Raw genomic sequence first — 15970 nt, 5'->3', positions numbered from 1 at the left:
TTTTTTTGACTTGGGAAATATTATGATTCCTTGCAAAGAGTTTGTGAGTGGTCTCTAAACTGTTTGTATATTAACTTATCTGAATCACCAAAAAAGCCTAAAAGAGACATTTTTCTCTTGGCTATGTCCCAGAGTTCTAAGTCAAAATTTCTTGAGAATCAGTTATAGAGTGCTCAAAGGGATTCTACTTTAGGCAGCCTGCCCTCTCCATACTATAGTTCTATGAACTTCTTTGAGAGCAGAATACATACTCAGATGATTTTGTTTCATACCCTTCTTCCTACTTCATCAAGTTTTCCACATAGTTGAAGCTCACTGAATCTTTATCAAATAATTTTATTGGACGCTTGACGGGAATGATGGAAATCAAGGTTATCTTGATTCTCTGATTTGAATGTTTTGTTGTTTCTGTGATCTCCTAGGACGGAAAGAAGAAATTCGACAAAGAGAGTGAAAAATACTATTCCATTCTTGACAAACATTTAAATTTGTCTGCAAAGAAAAAGGAATCTCATTTGCAAGAGGTAAGTTTTTCCAGTTGAAGTGTGAAAAGAGCATTAGCATTGTCATGTGAAGCCCAGATTTCCAGAAGTAGACATTATCTCAGAATCTGCTCCTGTTTAATAAAATAATGATAATAAGAATATTTAAGCTAATTGAGCATTTGGTATAGATAGACAGGCGTGGTGCTGAGCATTTTACGTGCTTTGTGACATTTAAAATTAACAGTTCCAAGAGAAAGGTTAGTATTTCCTTCAATAATGAAAAAGAGTGAAACAAGGCTATTTCTTTTTCTTCTTGTTGGGCATATTTTAAATAACTGCTGCTGCTGTTTGGTCACTAAGTCATGCCCTACTCCTACATGACCCTATGGACTGAAGCGCACCAGGCTCCTCTGTCCACGGGATCTCCCAGGCAAGAATCTCGCTGTGGGTTGTCATTTCCTTCTCTGGGAGATCTTCCCAACCCAGGGATTGAACCTGAGTCTCCTATTTTGCAGGGTGATCCTTTATCACTGAGCCACCTAGAAAGCCATTCTAAATAGCAAGACCTACCAAATTCATGGTGTAACATTTATATTAAGTTAAAAATATCTGTTCTTCAATTGTTACATCAGCATTAAGGGAAAAAAGATATACAGTTACATGTTTTGAAATCTTCATTATTTTTTGTCAATTTAAACAAGTCAACAGAAATATTTTACTAATGTGGACAGTATTCTCATACAAGGAATATTTCTTCCTTTTTTCCTGAAAATTTGCTCTTCTCATTGGTAGTGTTTTAACTATAGTTAGCCAGATAGAAAACTCTTACTGAGGAGTGATGCAGTTTCAGCTCTAGTGATAGTATATGTTTTGTTTGTTTTTCTAAATGGCTCTGTTGTCTTTCACCATGCACACTTTCCCTAGCATACAGCAGTGTGTCTCAGAGCTGAACCGGGACTTGTTGAGCACTAGCAGCTATCACTGCCCCCAGCCCGCCCCAGGGAATCTTGCGTGGCGCTGAGCCTCCTGCAGTCTCTTCTTCATCTCTTCTCTGTATTTCTAGGGATTGCATCGTTGAACTCTTTTAAATGTCTCATTCTGATCCTCTAGCAAAGTCACCTTCCTTCCTGAACTGTTGTTCAAGTTCAGCTTGGTCCTCCACCCTGCTTATTCATATTCTTATTTCTCTGACCTTCTTGTTCAGCCATGAGGCATGCTTGTCGAGTTCAAGTGCAGTGGAACTGCAGTCAAAAAGTCATGGAAGAGTTACTTGATTCTTTTTTACTGTATTTTTATGTTCCCCTAGAGGGAATTGAATTTCCTCACTTAAAATGTTGAACATTGGAAAGATCTGTATTTCACTATAATAAATAACTTGTTATTAATACCTGCTATTAAAATAGGATAATTTAATAGACCGTTGGGTGCCTATGGAAAGATTTTGGGGTTAATGTGAAGTGGAGAAAAATCTGTTATTAGGAGAAATTATATTTTTAATTTTCATGGACATTTTTAATCTTATATAGTATACTATGTTCTTTAATATTGTGTTCACATATTTCTAAACTCCTTAAATGTGTGTCTATTTAAACTTTTAAACATTTCTTTAGAATAAACCTGAGAGAGAATGCAATATGTAGATGAAGTCATCTGTACAAAGGCTCCCCCAGTTGTCACCATCATGTACCAAAGACCAAGGCCAAGTCACATTCTAAAAATCGACTGCCTCAAAATTAAGGGCAATGCATAGAGTCTCTGAAGACTTATCAGATTCTTGGTGAACATGAGAGGCTGCCCTTAGCTGGCTGACTCTTTGCAGCCCTGTGGACTGCAGCACACCAGGCTCCCCTGTCCTTCACCATCTCCCAGATTTCCCTCTCACTCAGGTCCGTTGAGTCAGTGGTGCTGTCTCACCATCTCATCCTCTGCCACTCTCTTCTCCTTTTCTTCTCAATCTTCCCCAGCATCAGAAACTTTTCTAGTGAGTCAGCTCTTCTCATCAGGTGGCCAAAGTGTTGGAGCGTCAGCCTCAGCATCAGTCCTTCCAGTGAATATTCAGGACTGATTTCCCTTAGGGATTGCTTGGTTTGACTTCGTAACTCTATCATAATTGTAAAGTCCTCTAGAGGTTATGCTTTATTTTCCCTGACAGTGTAGCTCAATATTTAATACTTGTTAGTGGCTCCTAATCCCTTGGGATATGATGGAATAGAATATTCATTCTGGTTTTATATTTAGTTGGATGCTAGAAAAAACCTATAACATGGTTAGTAGCATCTTCCATTTGCCCCACCACACACATAGACACACACACACACACACACACACTTTTTTCCAGGAGGCACAGCCCATGATAGAATACGACACAAATATAAATACAACACAAATATGGTGTAAAGCAACTCCTCGGAGCATATAGTGTAGAAAAGGAAAAATGTAGTTTGTTTTTTACTTTTTCCTCGGTCCTTCCAGGAGTCAAACCTGTTACAGGGAGAAGCTGCTACGCACATGTTTAATTCTGTAACATAGCATTAAATTCATTTGTTCACTTCCAGAGCAGCTCTGGTCCTTCTGTCGGCACCAAGCCTATGAAGTTGTTCTCAGAAAGACCCTTCTGTGTCTTCTCACTGACACAGCTGACTCTGTTCGTTTTGCTCATGGAATGTGACTGACTACCCATTACCAGGACTGAATTAGGGGTCAGCTTGTGTTGGTAAAGCTCTAAGGCCATCTATTAGATGGACCTTTGGAGTACACAGAATTGGAAACAGACTTGTCAAAATTATGGACTTTACAGTAGACAAAAGAAGTAACATTTGAAATGTGAATAGATAATTTCTTTCTAAGCATAAACTTCGAGGAAGGAAATGTGAAGGAAATGTAAAAAGACCAAAATGCATGAAAGTAATCTGTCTCTTTCAAAAGACCTTAAATTAAAAGATGAAGTATTAAGGGACTTATATAACATGACACAGGATAACCATCTCCTATGTATAAGATGCTTTTGGAAATCAGTGTGGAAAAGATAAAGGTTTTAGTGGAAAAAATGGATATGAATATGAAAGGGCATTTCAACAAAGAAGAAATATAAACCATAATAAATATTGTAAGTTTCTATATCATATATTTTTAAAGTATAATTTAATAATAGTAGCAGCACATTAATTTATTAAAAGATAATATCAATTGTTAGTGAAGGTATGGGTAACTAAGCAGACTTTGGCTTTTCTGGTGGGAATATGAAATCATTCAAAAACTTTTGAGGTATATTTGACCATATTTCAATCAACCTTACATGTCCAAGAGAGCTGAAATGATTTCTGTTGATAGGAATTTGACCAGAAGAAATGATCAGAAATGAGTATAAAAATAAATTGTGTAAATATGATGATCCAAGAGTTATTCACAATAAAAATTTTGGAAACATCCAAAATAGCACAAAAGAATGATTGGGATAAATACACAAATAGAGCTTGGCCAGAAACAGAATTGATATGACTGTGAAAGTTTTATTTGGAAAAGCATTTAAAGATATTTGGAAATATTTGTTAGCCTAAGTGTGGAAAAACAGGATTTAAAGCAGAATATATACTATTATTCATGTCTTTTAAAGTAATTTTTTGTGTGTGTGTTGTAAACATTTATAGTGAGGCCGCAGTTAATTTATTATGTTTACATTTCCCTGTTTAATAATGAACAATGAATAAACATATAGTAATGAATATGTATTAATTTTATAGTTAGGAGAGTGTAAATTGGGATCTCCCTGCCCCCCACTCCCAAGGGAGCCAATTGTTAAACTTTATTACCATACCACCACCTGTATCCATCCCCTTACCATTTATTCTATAGTCTGTTCCTCTAAGTGGTAGGAAGAAAATGTATGTAATTTGTGTGAAATACTAACTTAGGGTACTGAAAAGCTACTGGTCCAAATTTCCCGCTTGGTTTATATTATTCTTTTGATATATTGTGGCTTCCTTCTGTGGCTCAAACGGTAAAGAATCTGCCTGCAATGCGGAAGACCCGGGTTTGATCCCTGGGTCAGGAAGATCCCCTGGAGAAGGCAATGGCAGCCCACGCCAGTACTCTTGCCTGGAAAATCCCATGGACAGAGGAGCCTGGTGGGCTACAGTCCATGGGGTCTGCAAAGAGTTGGACACAACTGCATGACTTTCACTTTCTGATATATTAGTCTATAAACTTGGAATTCTCAAGTTTATCCATCACTAATGAACTACTTACTGGGTTATTTTTAATTATGTAAGTATTTTTTAAAGTCCTTCTTTCAAATGAAGTTTTAAGATGCTATGCTGTCAAAGCCAGAAAACCTAATTTTATCTTTCTTTAAGCTTTTGTTTGTCAAATTATCAGTGTAAAATGGCTCCAAAGCAGTGTCCTATTCCGAAATTGTCACTGGCAGATACTTAGTATTCTGGAGAGGCCATTCTACTCATCTGTCTTTACTAATCTCAGCTGGCAGTGAATAGTAGTGTAGTTTGGGCAATGAAAATAAGGTAAAATCATGCGTTTTTACTGAACCAGTCAGTTCTAAAGACAGCATGCGAGGATGATGATGAGCATAGAAGAGGGAAGAGAATGTGCACAGCGTTGTTGCAGCATGAGTCATTGCTTAGAACCTCTGCTTTGGGAACTCTGCTACCAGTATTATCTCTATAATGTGTGTGCTTAGTCACTCAGTCGTGTCCGACTTTGCAACCCCGTGGACTGCAGCCCGCCAGGCTCCTCTGTCTGTGGGGATTCTCCAGGCAAGAATGCTGGAGTGGGTTGCCATGTCCTCCTCCAGGGAATCTTCCCAACCCAGGAGTCGAACCCAGGTCTCCCACATTGCAGGCAGATTCTTTACTGTCCGAACCACCAGGAAAGCCTGCTGTTGAATATTCTGAGATGATTCTTCCTCAATTAAATCAAGACATTATGCAGTTTTCGCGGCTTCCCTCATTGCCCAGGTGGCAAAGAATCTGCCTGCAATGCAGGTTTTAAGGATCTTTTGTAGTGTTATTCCAGCCCTGCCTCTGCCTCCTTCCCTCCACTTACTCTGAAGGCAGACCCTGTCAGACTTTTTCATGCCTCTTTACGTTTTCATGGGAGTGACCCCTTTGTTATCTTTGACTACTCATGACCAGTTATTCATCTTAAGATCCAACTCAGAGCACCACCATTCTTTTTCCAGAATTTAGACTCTCTTTTGTGATTGCTTAGATTTTCATATGATTTGCGTACCCTTTTATAATCATTTTTAATTTAATGAATGTTGTGTGTTTGCTCTGTGTGTGTGAGTGTGTGTGTGTGTGTGCACGCGCGTGCATTTTCTTCCCATTCCATACACTGTAAGCTCTCTTGGACAAAGACTGTGTTTTCCTAGTCTTTGTATTCCCAAGATACAATTGCTATATTCAAACTTTTTGTAGGACTTAATTTTTAAAAAAGGTTTCAGAGTAGAATAATATTTGATTCCCTCTCTAACACAGAACCTTCAATAATCACTCTCTATGTCATGATTTGCCTTTGTGTGCTTTTTAGGCAGATACACAGGTTGACCGAGAACATCAGAACTTCTATGAGTCATCACTAGAATACGTCTTTAAAATTCAAGAGGTTCAGGAAAAAAAGAAGTTTGAATTTGTCGAACCGGTAAGATCTATCTTCTGTATAAAATAGTAGCTATAATACATCTTCTAAGAAAAATTTGCAGTTTTTTTCTGTTGACAATTATGGTTTTTAAAAATAAAAGGAGAGAGAGAAGCATGGGAGAGTATGTAGGTGGAGCATGGAGCACTTCAGGGCAATGAAATGCCCTAATCTACGGGACACTGTAATGGTAGATACATGTTATTCATTATACATTTGTCAAAACGTGTGTAGCAGGTACAATACCAGGAGCGAACTGTAATGTAAACTATGAACTTTCATAATAATATGTCAGTACTGGGTTATCATTTTGTAACCGATGTGCTATACTGATCCAAGGTGTTAATAATGGGAACCCGTGTGGGTAAGGGCCAGGGTGGGTGGTGAGCTCTAATTTCTGTTCAGCTTTTCTGTAAATCTAGCACTGCTCTGAAATAGCCTGTTGATTTAAAAAGCCTAAAATTTAACATTAAAGCATGTATATTACATATACCTAAAGGAAAACAGCTCACCGCTACAGTGACCCATTTATCAAACCTTTAGTTGAAGGGAGAGAAGGTAAGGCTGTATTTCTTCCTTTGTTCCACTCTGCTTCCTTACAAGGCGGGGACCTGCCTGACTTTCCAGTGAAGTCATTTATTTTCCTAAGTCAGTGTAAAAAGTAATGGATTCCCTAATGTAAACTGCATTGCAGAAAAGAACAGGTGGCTGGTCTTTATAAACTTACTTCGTTTTCTTGGCATTTTTTCCCAAGTAATACCTTAATATATTACAATATTGCCTGAATAGGCATTTTCATGAGGTATCATCTGTGACTGAATAAGGGTAAGTTCTATAGTCAAGATGATAGGGTATTGATCATAAAATATATAAGAAATCAAATATATAATTTAATCCATCTTTTCTTCCTATGTCAGTTTATTTAAAAAAAAATTACTTATTATGAGCAATAAAATACCCTATTCCTAATTTAGTGGATGATAAGGAGAAGGGGAGATACATTTCTAAATATATTTGGAAATTTTATTTCCTGATGAAAACCCATCAGTGATTACCTAAAGGTGATGGGAAACTGGGACAGAGCAGAGTCCAGGAAGAGTCTTAGCCCCTGCCTGGTCTGTACCCCTGCTTCACTCCTGTCCCTTCAACTAGAGCCACCTGCCTTTCTGCTGGCTGCTTCACAAGTTTCCAAGACCAACCCTTCACCTCCAAGGCTTTAAGGGACTGAAGACCACACCACAGGCTCAAGAATTTAACCTTATATAGCTCAGTTGGTAAAGAATCCACCTGCAATGTGGGAGACCTGGGTTCGATCCCTGGGTTGGGAAGATCCCCTGGAAAAGGGAAAGGCTACCCACTCCAGTATTCTGGCCTGGAGACTTCCATGGACTGTATAGGATCCATGGGATCCATGGGATCGCAAAGAATCGGACACGACTGAGCGACTTTCACTGTGATGACAGCCTTGACTCCAAGTTCTGTTTCCAAACACTAAGTTCTTAAACCCCCTAGTTTGAATTGATAGCCTCTTATTTAGAAGATCCTTTGGGGTCTGATAAACTTTTACTTGGCTTTCTGAAACTCAGCTGGGGTTCTTGGACACATGGTCAGCTTGACAAGCCGTCGTCAAAGAAGATGACTAATTCTTAAAATTCCTACTCCTCTTCTCATGGAGTAGGTCCTGCCTCTGAGTCGTATCATGGGTTTTGAAGCCTGTCTCCTTGTTGGCACACTTCCCCATCTGGCCGCCCCTTGGGATTTCTGAATGTCAGCTCTTTGTTAAAGTGCCCCCATTAGTTCTGATGCTTTCCCCATCACTCTCCTTCCTTGTGTATTCCCATTCCCTGCAGATACTGTGCTCATCTGCTGTGCAGGTCTTCCTCGCACCTGGAATGATCCTTCCACAGCTGTAGTAACTCTCTCCTCTGAAGAGGCACACGTGTAGCCCGTTTCCCCATCCAAGATTCTTTTATAGCCCATCCTGTCTGGGAACAGTGAACCAGACCATTCTGTAAGATGACATCAGGTATTAAGGAAAAGGTTGTAAAATCGTTTGCCCACAGATCACAGAAGGAATGCTAAGAATTTGTGAATTCATGTGACAATACAGGTAGAGAAGTGGAAACTGTCCTTCAACTGAAATGTTTCTTCCTTCCCTCTGTGGTATCCCATACTGGGATGGTCTGATAAGTCTTCTGTAATGCATGCCTTTCTGGTGACACCACAGTCAAGGTCGATGTGAAATCTGTTCTTCTTCCAAAATATTTTCCTGGCTGCTGGATTTTTCTTATTAGAGTGTCTGGCCAAACCAAATAGTACTGTCAGTTTAGTCTCATTCCATTTCCAGCCACAAAGTCTCATCCATGGGATTTTACTTAATTTCCACCCCCGTAATGAGAAGAATAGAAATGGGAGCACTAGAACATGGGGTTGCTACTCTTTAGGTTACACATTTACAAATTAATTTAGAGGAAAAAAGCCTTTAAGATTTCAAAAACAAAGCCCCCAGGAGCTATAAAGATAAAAACACATGAGGATACTTTAATATCTTTGAAGGTTATTTCCTGCAGAAATCCAATTCCTGTTGTGTAAAGCTTTGTATTGAAGAGATGAAGCAATCTATGCTAGTTTAGCTGAGATTTGTTTGACAAAAAAGCATTAGAGTAAAGCAAAGTACTTTAGGGGTGTGACTTAAACAGATGCTGTGATAGCAAGTAGAAAATATAAATAGTCCTGTTGATTCCCATTAAATAATATTCTTACTTTATGATGATCATTTGAGACTAATTTTCCATGATTTCGATTAACGTCAAGATCCTCCTATAGTTGACCTTTGAACAGTACGACCTTGAACGGTGTGGATCCCACTTTTATGTGGATGTTTTAAAATAAATACCACAGAACTACACCGTCTGTAGGTTGGTTGGGTCTGCGGATGCAGAGCAACAGATGCCACGACTGGTCTGTAAAGTTTTACACAGAGTTCCAAAAGGTGTGTGTGTGTGTGTTGTGTGCACACACATGCACATAAGCATATAGGCATCCTTAATTCCCACATTGTTTAAGGGTCAACTTGTACTTATGATAAAATGTCTACAGAATATTCAGGTGGTACCAGGAAAAGATGTTCCTACAGCTTCGTTATTCTTAGGAGAATCTGGATCTAATATATGGGAAAAGAGGGGCATTTATAAATTTTTTATAAATTACTGCTTTTGAAGTATACAGAAAGCCAGCTTTTTAAACTCACTTCTCCAATAGCTATATGATTTTAATGGCCTTTTCCCCCTGTTTATCATAGTTTATTTGGAATGCGATGGTAGCTAATTCATGATCTCTAGACTCGCACTACTCAGTGTGGTAGTAACTACTTATGTATGACTGTCAAACCCATGAAATGAGACTAGTGTAGATTAAGATGTGCTCCAAACCTGAAACACATACTAGATTGCAAAGGCTTAGTACAAAAAAGAAAGCCTTTCTTTTTTAAAGAAATATCATTAAATCCTTTTATATTGATTACATGTTGAAATTATAATCTTTTGAATACACTGTATAAAATATTAAATTTTGCTTGGTTTAAGTTTCTTGTGACTACTAGAAAATCAAAATTTTCACATTCGTTTGCGTTTGTGGTTTGTGTTGTATTTCTGTCTAGCAGTGCTTGACTGTGTTCTTTCAGATTTGCCAACAAGATATGTGAGTTCGGGTCTGTAATGGGTGAGAAGAGATCAGAGAGGGAGAAATATGAATTCCTGATTCTTGATTGTAAGATCCTCCTATTTCTCAGAGTTGCCCAGATTTTATGAGAATTTTGAGGGATTAGGAGAAAAACCTTGAGAAGTAGCTAAACATGAACAGCCTACATAAGAGAGTTGAATACCCTGTCTTGAAAGTCTGTTATGGAACATGAAGTTTGTGGCTCAGAAAACCAAAATAATCTTTTTATAGCTTAACTCCCTTACGGTTCATTCAGCTGCAGTTGGTGGATGTTTTGACTGCATCCTGCAAGCGTACGTAGCTGGGACTAGAGTTTTGTGAGCAACTACTCTGTGTCCTGTGTTTTCCGCATTCTCCCATGTGAACCCCACCATGGCTTTATTATTGGTAGTTTTTATCCTTCAAGATGAGAAACTTAAGTCACAGAAAGACTATTAGTTGCCTGAGGTCACAAACCTAAAGAGAGGGAGAACCAGGAAGCCAGAACCCAAGTCCAGAGTTAACTATTTCATACCACCAACAGCCTTAAGGACTGCTTCATTACAAAAGTTAGTTCTTATTGCTTGCTCTGACCAAATAAAGTGGATGACCCTAGAAAACTGGACTGTAAAGCTATTTTAATTCCTTAAACATTAGAAGAAGAAAATAAGAGATTTTTCTTCACTTTGGTAAAGATGATTGAGTCCATGCACATATCTGTTCATTCATTCACTTGTTCTTCCATCCTTCTTTCATAATTCTGTTTTGTCTCCCGAGGCCACAGGTAACTGGCCACTTTTCATGTAGAGACAAAGTGTAATGGCTGAGTGACTATAAGTTGAAATTTGGCTTCAGCCTTACAGCTCTGTGAATTTGGAATGCTTTTCCAATTCTGTGATCCTCAGGTTTTTATCTGTCAGTCGGGGATAAACTTTGTGTGTAGTTCCCAGAATTGTCACATCTGATGCAGGTAATACACAATGTACCTGGTTTGTCATAAGCATCAATAAGCTAGTGTGAGCTTGCACATGGACTGTTCTCACTAGATAAGAAAACAATATTGATGAGTCATTTATCAGTGTGCTTCAAAGCCAGATAAAGCTTTTTCAAAACCACATTTTTAATTTTAACATGCTTTAAAATATGCATATAAATTCTATAAGAACATATTCACTTTATTTTTTTAGACTTCAGTCTTTTTGTATTATGTTTAAATGTCATGTGGAAAAATGAAAATAAACAAATATAAACTGAAGCATGCTCCTTTTAATACTCATCCCTTAGACTGTTAAATTTATTTTTAAATCATTTTCTGAAAAAAATAAAAGGTAATTTAGTTAACATGCTTTAGCTCTTTAGCTTATTATATGATGAAGTATACTTATAAAATGCTTTTTAGCTTTTCTAGTAGATGTGAATAATTTTGAAACTGAACAACTACTTGCTAAGTTAAAAAGGTCTGTCAGATAGTATGTAGACCTTCAGGTCCTGAAAGCAAAAGATTTTGTGTTCATTTTCAATATAATTGGTTAACCTTAGTATAGAAAGTTTAGAGTAGATTAAAGTGAGAAAATAAGACAGTATTATTTTTTTTAAAAAGACATTGTAGGACTAAAAATTAGATTTCTGTTCTGCTGAAAATCTAAGTGCAGTCTTTCTATAAAAATGAAACAATAAAGCTCTCCTCAGGTTGCATATGTTTAAATAAAAGCTTCTTGGCCTTTGGATTTAGTTCTGAAAGTTTGAAGTTTGCAGTGACTGTTAGACCATGAAGAATTTTGTTGGAGAAGTCAGAAAAATGCATTCTATCTATTTAACTGACTGATCTCTTATACTTAATTTTAGAAATCCATCATGTAAAGGCCTGGTCTAAACATAGCTTCTGCTGGATTTTACCACATTGATGGCCACGTTACCTTCTTCATTTCCATTTAGTTGAAAAGATAAGCTGACTATTCTTTATTGCCTTATTTCTTTCCAAAGAAGTTTCAGCCCTGTCTGTTTCATCTGAATTGCATCCCCTTGAAATATTAGAAATTCATCTTTAGGAACTCCAGTGAGTCTTCACTGCTGAGGCAATATATAGCCATGACTTCAGAAAGTTTTGGCTTTATAAATTACTTGAATCTGTGTTCATATCTGTTCATTCATTCATTCATTTGTTCTTCCATACTTTTTTCATTGACTTCCCTGGTGGTCCAGTGGTTAAGAATACACCTGCCAATGCAGGGAATATGTGTTCAATCTCTGCTCTGGGAGATCCAACGGGCCATGGGGCAACTAAGCCCGTGCACCAGAACTGCTGAGCCCTCGAGTCTAGAGCTGGTGCCCTGCAACAAGAGAAGCCACCACAGCGAGAATCCTGCACACTGTCACAGAGTATTAGAGTGGGAAAGACTAGAGATCTCTTCAAGAAAATTGGAGATACCAAGGGGACATTTTGTGCAAAGATGAGCACAACGAAGGACAGAAAAGGCAAGGATCTAACAGAAGCAGAAGAGATTAAGAAGAGGTGGCAAGAATACAAGTGTCAGAAGAACTATACATAAAAGGACATAATGACCAGATAACCACAATGGTATGGTCACTCACCTAGAGCCAGACATCATAGAGTCTGAAGTAAAGTGGGCCTTAGGAAGCATTATTACAAACAAATCTAGTGGAGGTGATGGAATTCCAGCTGAGCTATTGAAAATCCTAAAAGACGATGCTGTGAAAGTGCTGCATTCAATATGTCAGCAAATTTGGAAAACTCAGCAGTGGCCACAGGACTAGAAAAGGTCAGTTTTCATTCCAGTCCCAAAGAAAGACAATGCTATAGAATGTTCAAACTACTGCACAATTGCACTCATCTCACATGCTAGCAAAAAATGCTCAAAATTCTCCAAGCCAGGCTTCAGCAGTAGGTAAACCAAGAACTTCCAGATGTTGAAGCTGGATTTAGAAAAGGCAGAGGAACCAGAGATCAAATTGCCAACATCTGCTGGATCATCGAAAAAGCAAGAGAGTTCCAGAAAAACATCCACTTTTGCTTCATTGACTATGGTAAAACCTTTGACTGTGTGGATCACAATAAACTGTGGAAACTTCTTCAAGAGATGGGAATACGACCACCTGACCTGCCTTCTGAGAAATCTGTATACAGGTTAAGAAGCAACAGTTAGGACTGGAATGGAATCACAGACTGGTTCCAGATTGGGAAAGGAGTATGTCAAGGCTGTATATTGTCACCCTGCTTATTTAACTTCTCTTCAGAGAACATCATGAGAAATGCTGGGCTGGATGAAGTACAAGCTAGAATCAAGACTGCTGGGAAAAGTATCAACAACTTCCGATATGCAGTTGCTAACACCCCAATGGCAGAAAGCAAAGAGGAACTAAATAGCCTATTATTGATGAAGGTGAAAGAAGAGAGTGAAAAAGCTGGATTAAAACTCAGCATTCAAAAAATGTAGATCATGGCATCCAGTCCCATGACACTTATGACAAATAGATGGGGAGAAAGTGGAAATGGTGACAGATTTTATTTTATTTTTTTTTTAATTTTTTTAAAATGGCTTCCCTGGTAGCTCAGATGGTAAAGTGTCTACCTACAATGCAGGAGACCCAGGTTTGATCCCTGGGTCGGGAAGGTCTCCTGGAGAAGGAAATGGCAACCCACTCCACTATTCATGCCTGGAAAATCCCATGGACTGAGGAGCTTGGTGGGCTACCGCCATGGGGTCACAAAGAGTTGGACATGACTGAGTGACTTCACTTTCTTTATTTATTTTTTTGGACTTCAAAATCACTATGGATGGTTGACTGCAGTCATAAAATTAAAAAATGCTTGTTCCTTGGGAGAAAATCTATAACAAACCTAGACAGTGTATTAAAGAGCAGAGATATCATTTTGCTGACGAAAGTCCATAGAGTCAAAGCTATGATTTTTCCATTAGTCATGAACAGATATGAGAGTTGGACCATAAAGAAGGCTGAGCACCAAAGAAATGATGCTATTGAATTGTGGTGTTGGAGAAGACTCCTGAGAGTCCCTTGGACAGCAGAGAGATCAAACCAGTCATTCCTAAAGGAAATCAACTCTGAATATGCATTGAAAGGACTGAAGCTGAAGCTCCAATACTTTGACCACCTGATGTGAAGAGCCGACTCATTGGAAAAGACTGTGGCTGAGAAAGATTGAGGGCAAGAGAAGGGAGCGGCAGAGGATGAGACAGTTATATAGCATCACTGACTCAGTGGACATGAGTTTGTGGAAACTCCAGCAGATGGTGAAGGACAGATAAGCCTGGCGTGCTGCTGTTCTTGAGGTTGAAGAGTCAGATAGGACTTGGCAACTTTGCAACAACACAGCTTCTCTGATTATTACCCTCTTTGACAAGTCCCCCTGTGCCACACTGACTGACCAGTTTCCAGCCATGACTCTTTTTTCTTTGGTTTTCTCATTCATTGCATTAGATATTGATACTTTTTCATTCCCATTCAATCTGTACATTAGACTTAAAGCACTCTGTGGTCATTCAGAAACTATCCCTTACGATTTTTCTCTCTGTTTTCCTCCAGGTAAAGAATAGCAAAGACCGCAGGATTATCTCCTAGGCCAGACACATGTACAGGATGAAAATTTATGCCTTACCTGTTCTCTAGTTTTCCAGTCTTCTTGGAGATTTCAGTGGCCAGATGTAGACGTCTGTATAAGACTTTGATCTCTTTTAGTACATTACGATGCTCTGTTTATGAGAAGTGTTTGTATTTTTAAAAAACACTCTTATTGGGATGTAATACACATGCTCTTCAGTTCACCCAATTTTAATTAGTTTTTGTCTGTGGTCTGAGGTAGGTGTCCAACTCCATTCTTTTCCATGTGGCTCTTCAGTGGTCTAAGAATTCTTTGTGGAAAGACCATTCTTTACACATTGTATGATCTTGGCACCCTTGTTGAAAATAAGCTGTTCATAGATATCTGAGTTTATTTCTAGACTCTCAGTTCTCTTCAATTGATGTGTATGTCTGTCCTTGTTCCAATATCACACTGTGTTCATTATTCTAGTTCTGCCCAGTTTGGGCATCAGTCATGTGAAATTACTAAAATTACTCCAGATTGCTTCAGAGGCCTGCTCCTCACTCCCATGCTAGCTGCTGCTGCTAAGTTGCTTCAGTCGTGCCCGACTCTGTGTGACCCCATGGACGGCAGCCCACCAGGCTCCCCCGTCCCTGGGATTCTCCAGGCAAGAGTACTGGAGTGGGTTGCCATTTCCTTCTCCAATGCAGAAAAGTGAAAAGTGAAAGTGAAGTTGCTTGGTCGTGTCCGACTCTTTGCAACCCCATGGACTGTAGCACAACAGGCTCCTCTGCCCAGGGATTCTCCAGGCAAGAGTACTGGAGGGGTTAGCCTTTCCCTTATCCAGGAGATCTTCCCAACTCTGTGATAAAACCCAGGTCTCCCACATTGCAGATGGATTCTTTACCAGCTGAGCCACAAGGGAAGCCCAAGAACACTGGATTGGGTAAGCTATCCCTTCTCCAGCAGATCTTCCCAACCCAGGAAGAGAACCAGGGTCTCCTGCATTGCAGGTAGATTCTTTGCCAACTAAGCTGTGACCTGGTGATTAATCAGCTGAGAAATTGTGAATAAGCTATTCCTTTGCTGACTTGCTATGGGTTTTGCTAAATGATTCAGTTCAGTTCAGTTCAGTCACTCAGTCGTGTCTGACTCTTTGTGACCCCATGAATCGCAGCACGCCAGGCCTCCCTGTCCATCACCAACTCCTGGAGTTGAGTTAAACTCATGTCCATCGAGTTGGTGATGCCATCCAGCCATCTCATCCTCTGCCGTCCCCTTTTCCTCCTGCCCCCAATCCCTCGCAGCATCAGAGTCTTTTCCAATGAGACAACTCTTCGCATCAGGTGGCCAAGGTACTGGAGTTTCAGCTTTAGCATCAGTCCTTCCAATGAATACCCAGGACTGATCTCCTTTAGGATGGACTGGTTGGATCTCCTTGCAGTCCAAGGGACTCTCAAGAGTCTTCTCCAACACCACAGTTCAAAAGCATCAATTCTTCGGTGCTCAGCTTTCTTCACAGTCCAACTCTCACATCCATACATGACCACTGGAAAAACCATAGCCTTGACTA

At 39.1% G+C, this 15970-nt stretch overlaps 1 protein-coding gene across 3 annotated transcripts in view; it reads left to right on the top strand.

Annotated features, from left to right (window-relative positions):
- The window catches only part of ARHGAP42 (Rho GTPase activating protein 42), a 340955-nt gene that overhangs the window by 248209 nt on the left and 76776 nt on the right, over positions 1-15970 (top strand). For all 3 annotated transcript variants that reach the window (XM_061440141.1, XM_061440144.1, XM_061440143.1), the window contains exons 5-6: positions 423-524; positions 6030-6140. In XM_061440141.1, the coding sequence (XP_061296125.1) occupies positions 423-524; positions 6030-6140 (213 nt within the window). The remainder of the gene's footprint in view (positions 1-422; positions 525-6029; positions 6141-15970) is intronic.

This window comes from Bos javanicus, chromosome 15 (genome assembly GCF_032452875.1).
Source record: "Bos javanicus breed banteng chromosome 15, ARS-OSU_banteng_1.0, whole genome shotgun sequence".
Taxonomy (NCBI): domain Eukaryota; kingdom Metazoa; phylum Chordata; class Mammalia; order Artiodactyla; family Bovidae; genus Bos; species Bos javanicus.
Note: the sequence above shows the minus strand (reverse complement) of the source record. Positions and strands in the feature narration are given on the sequence as shown.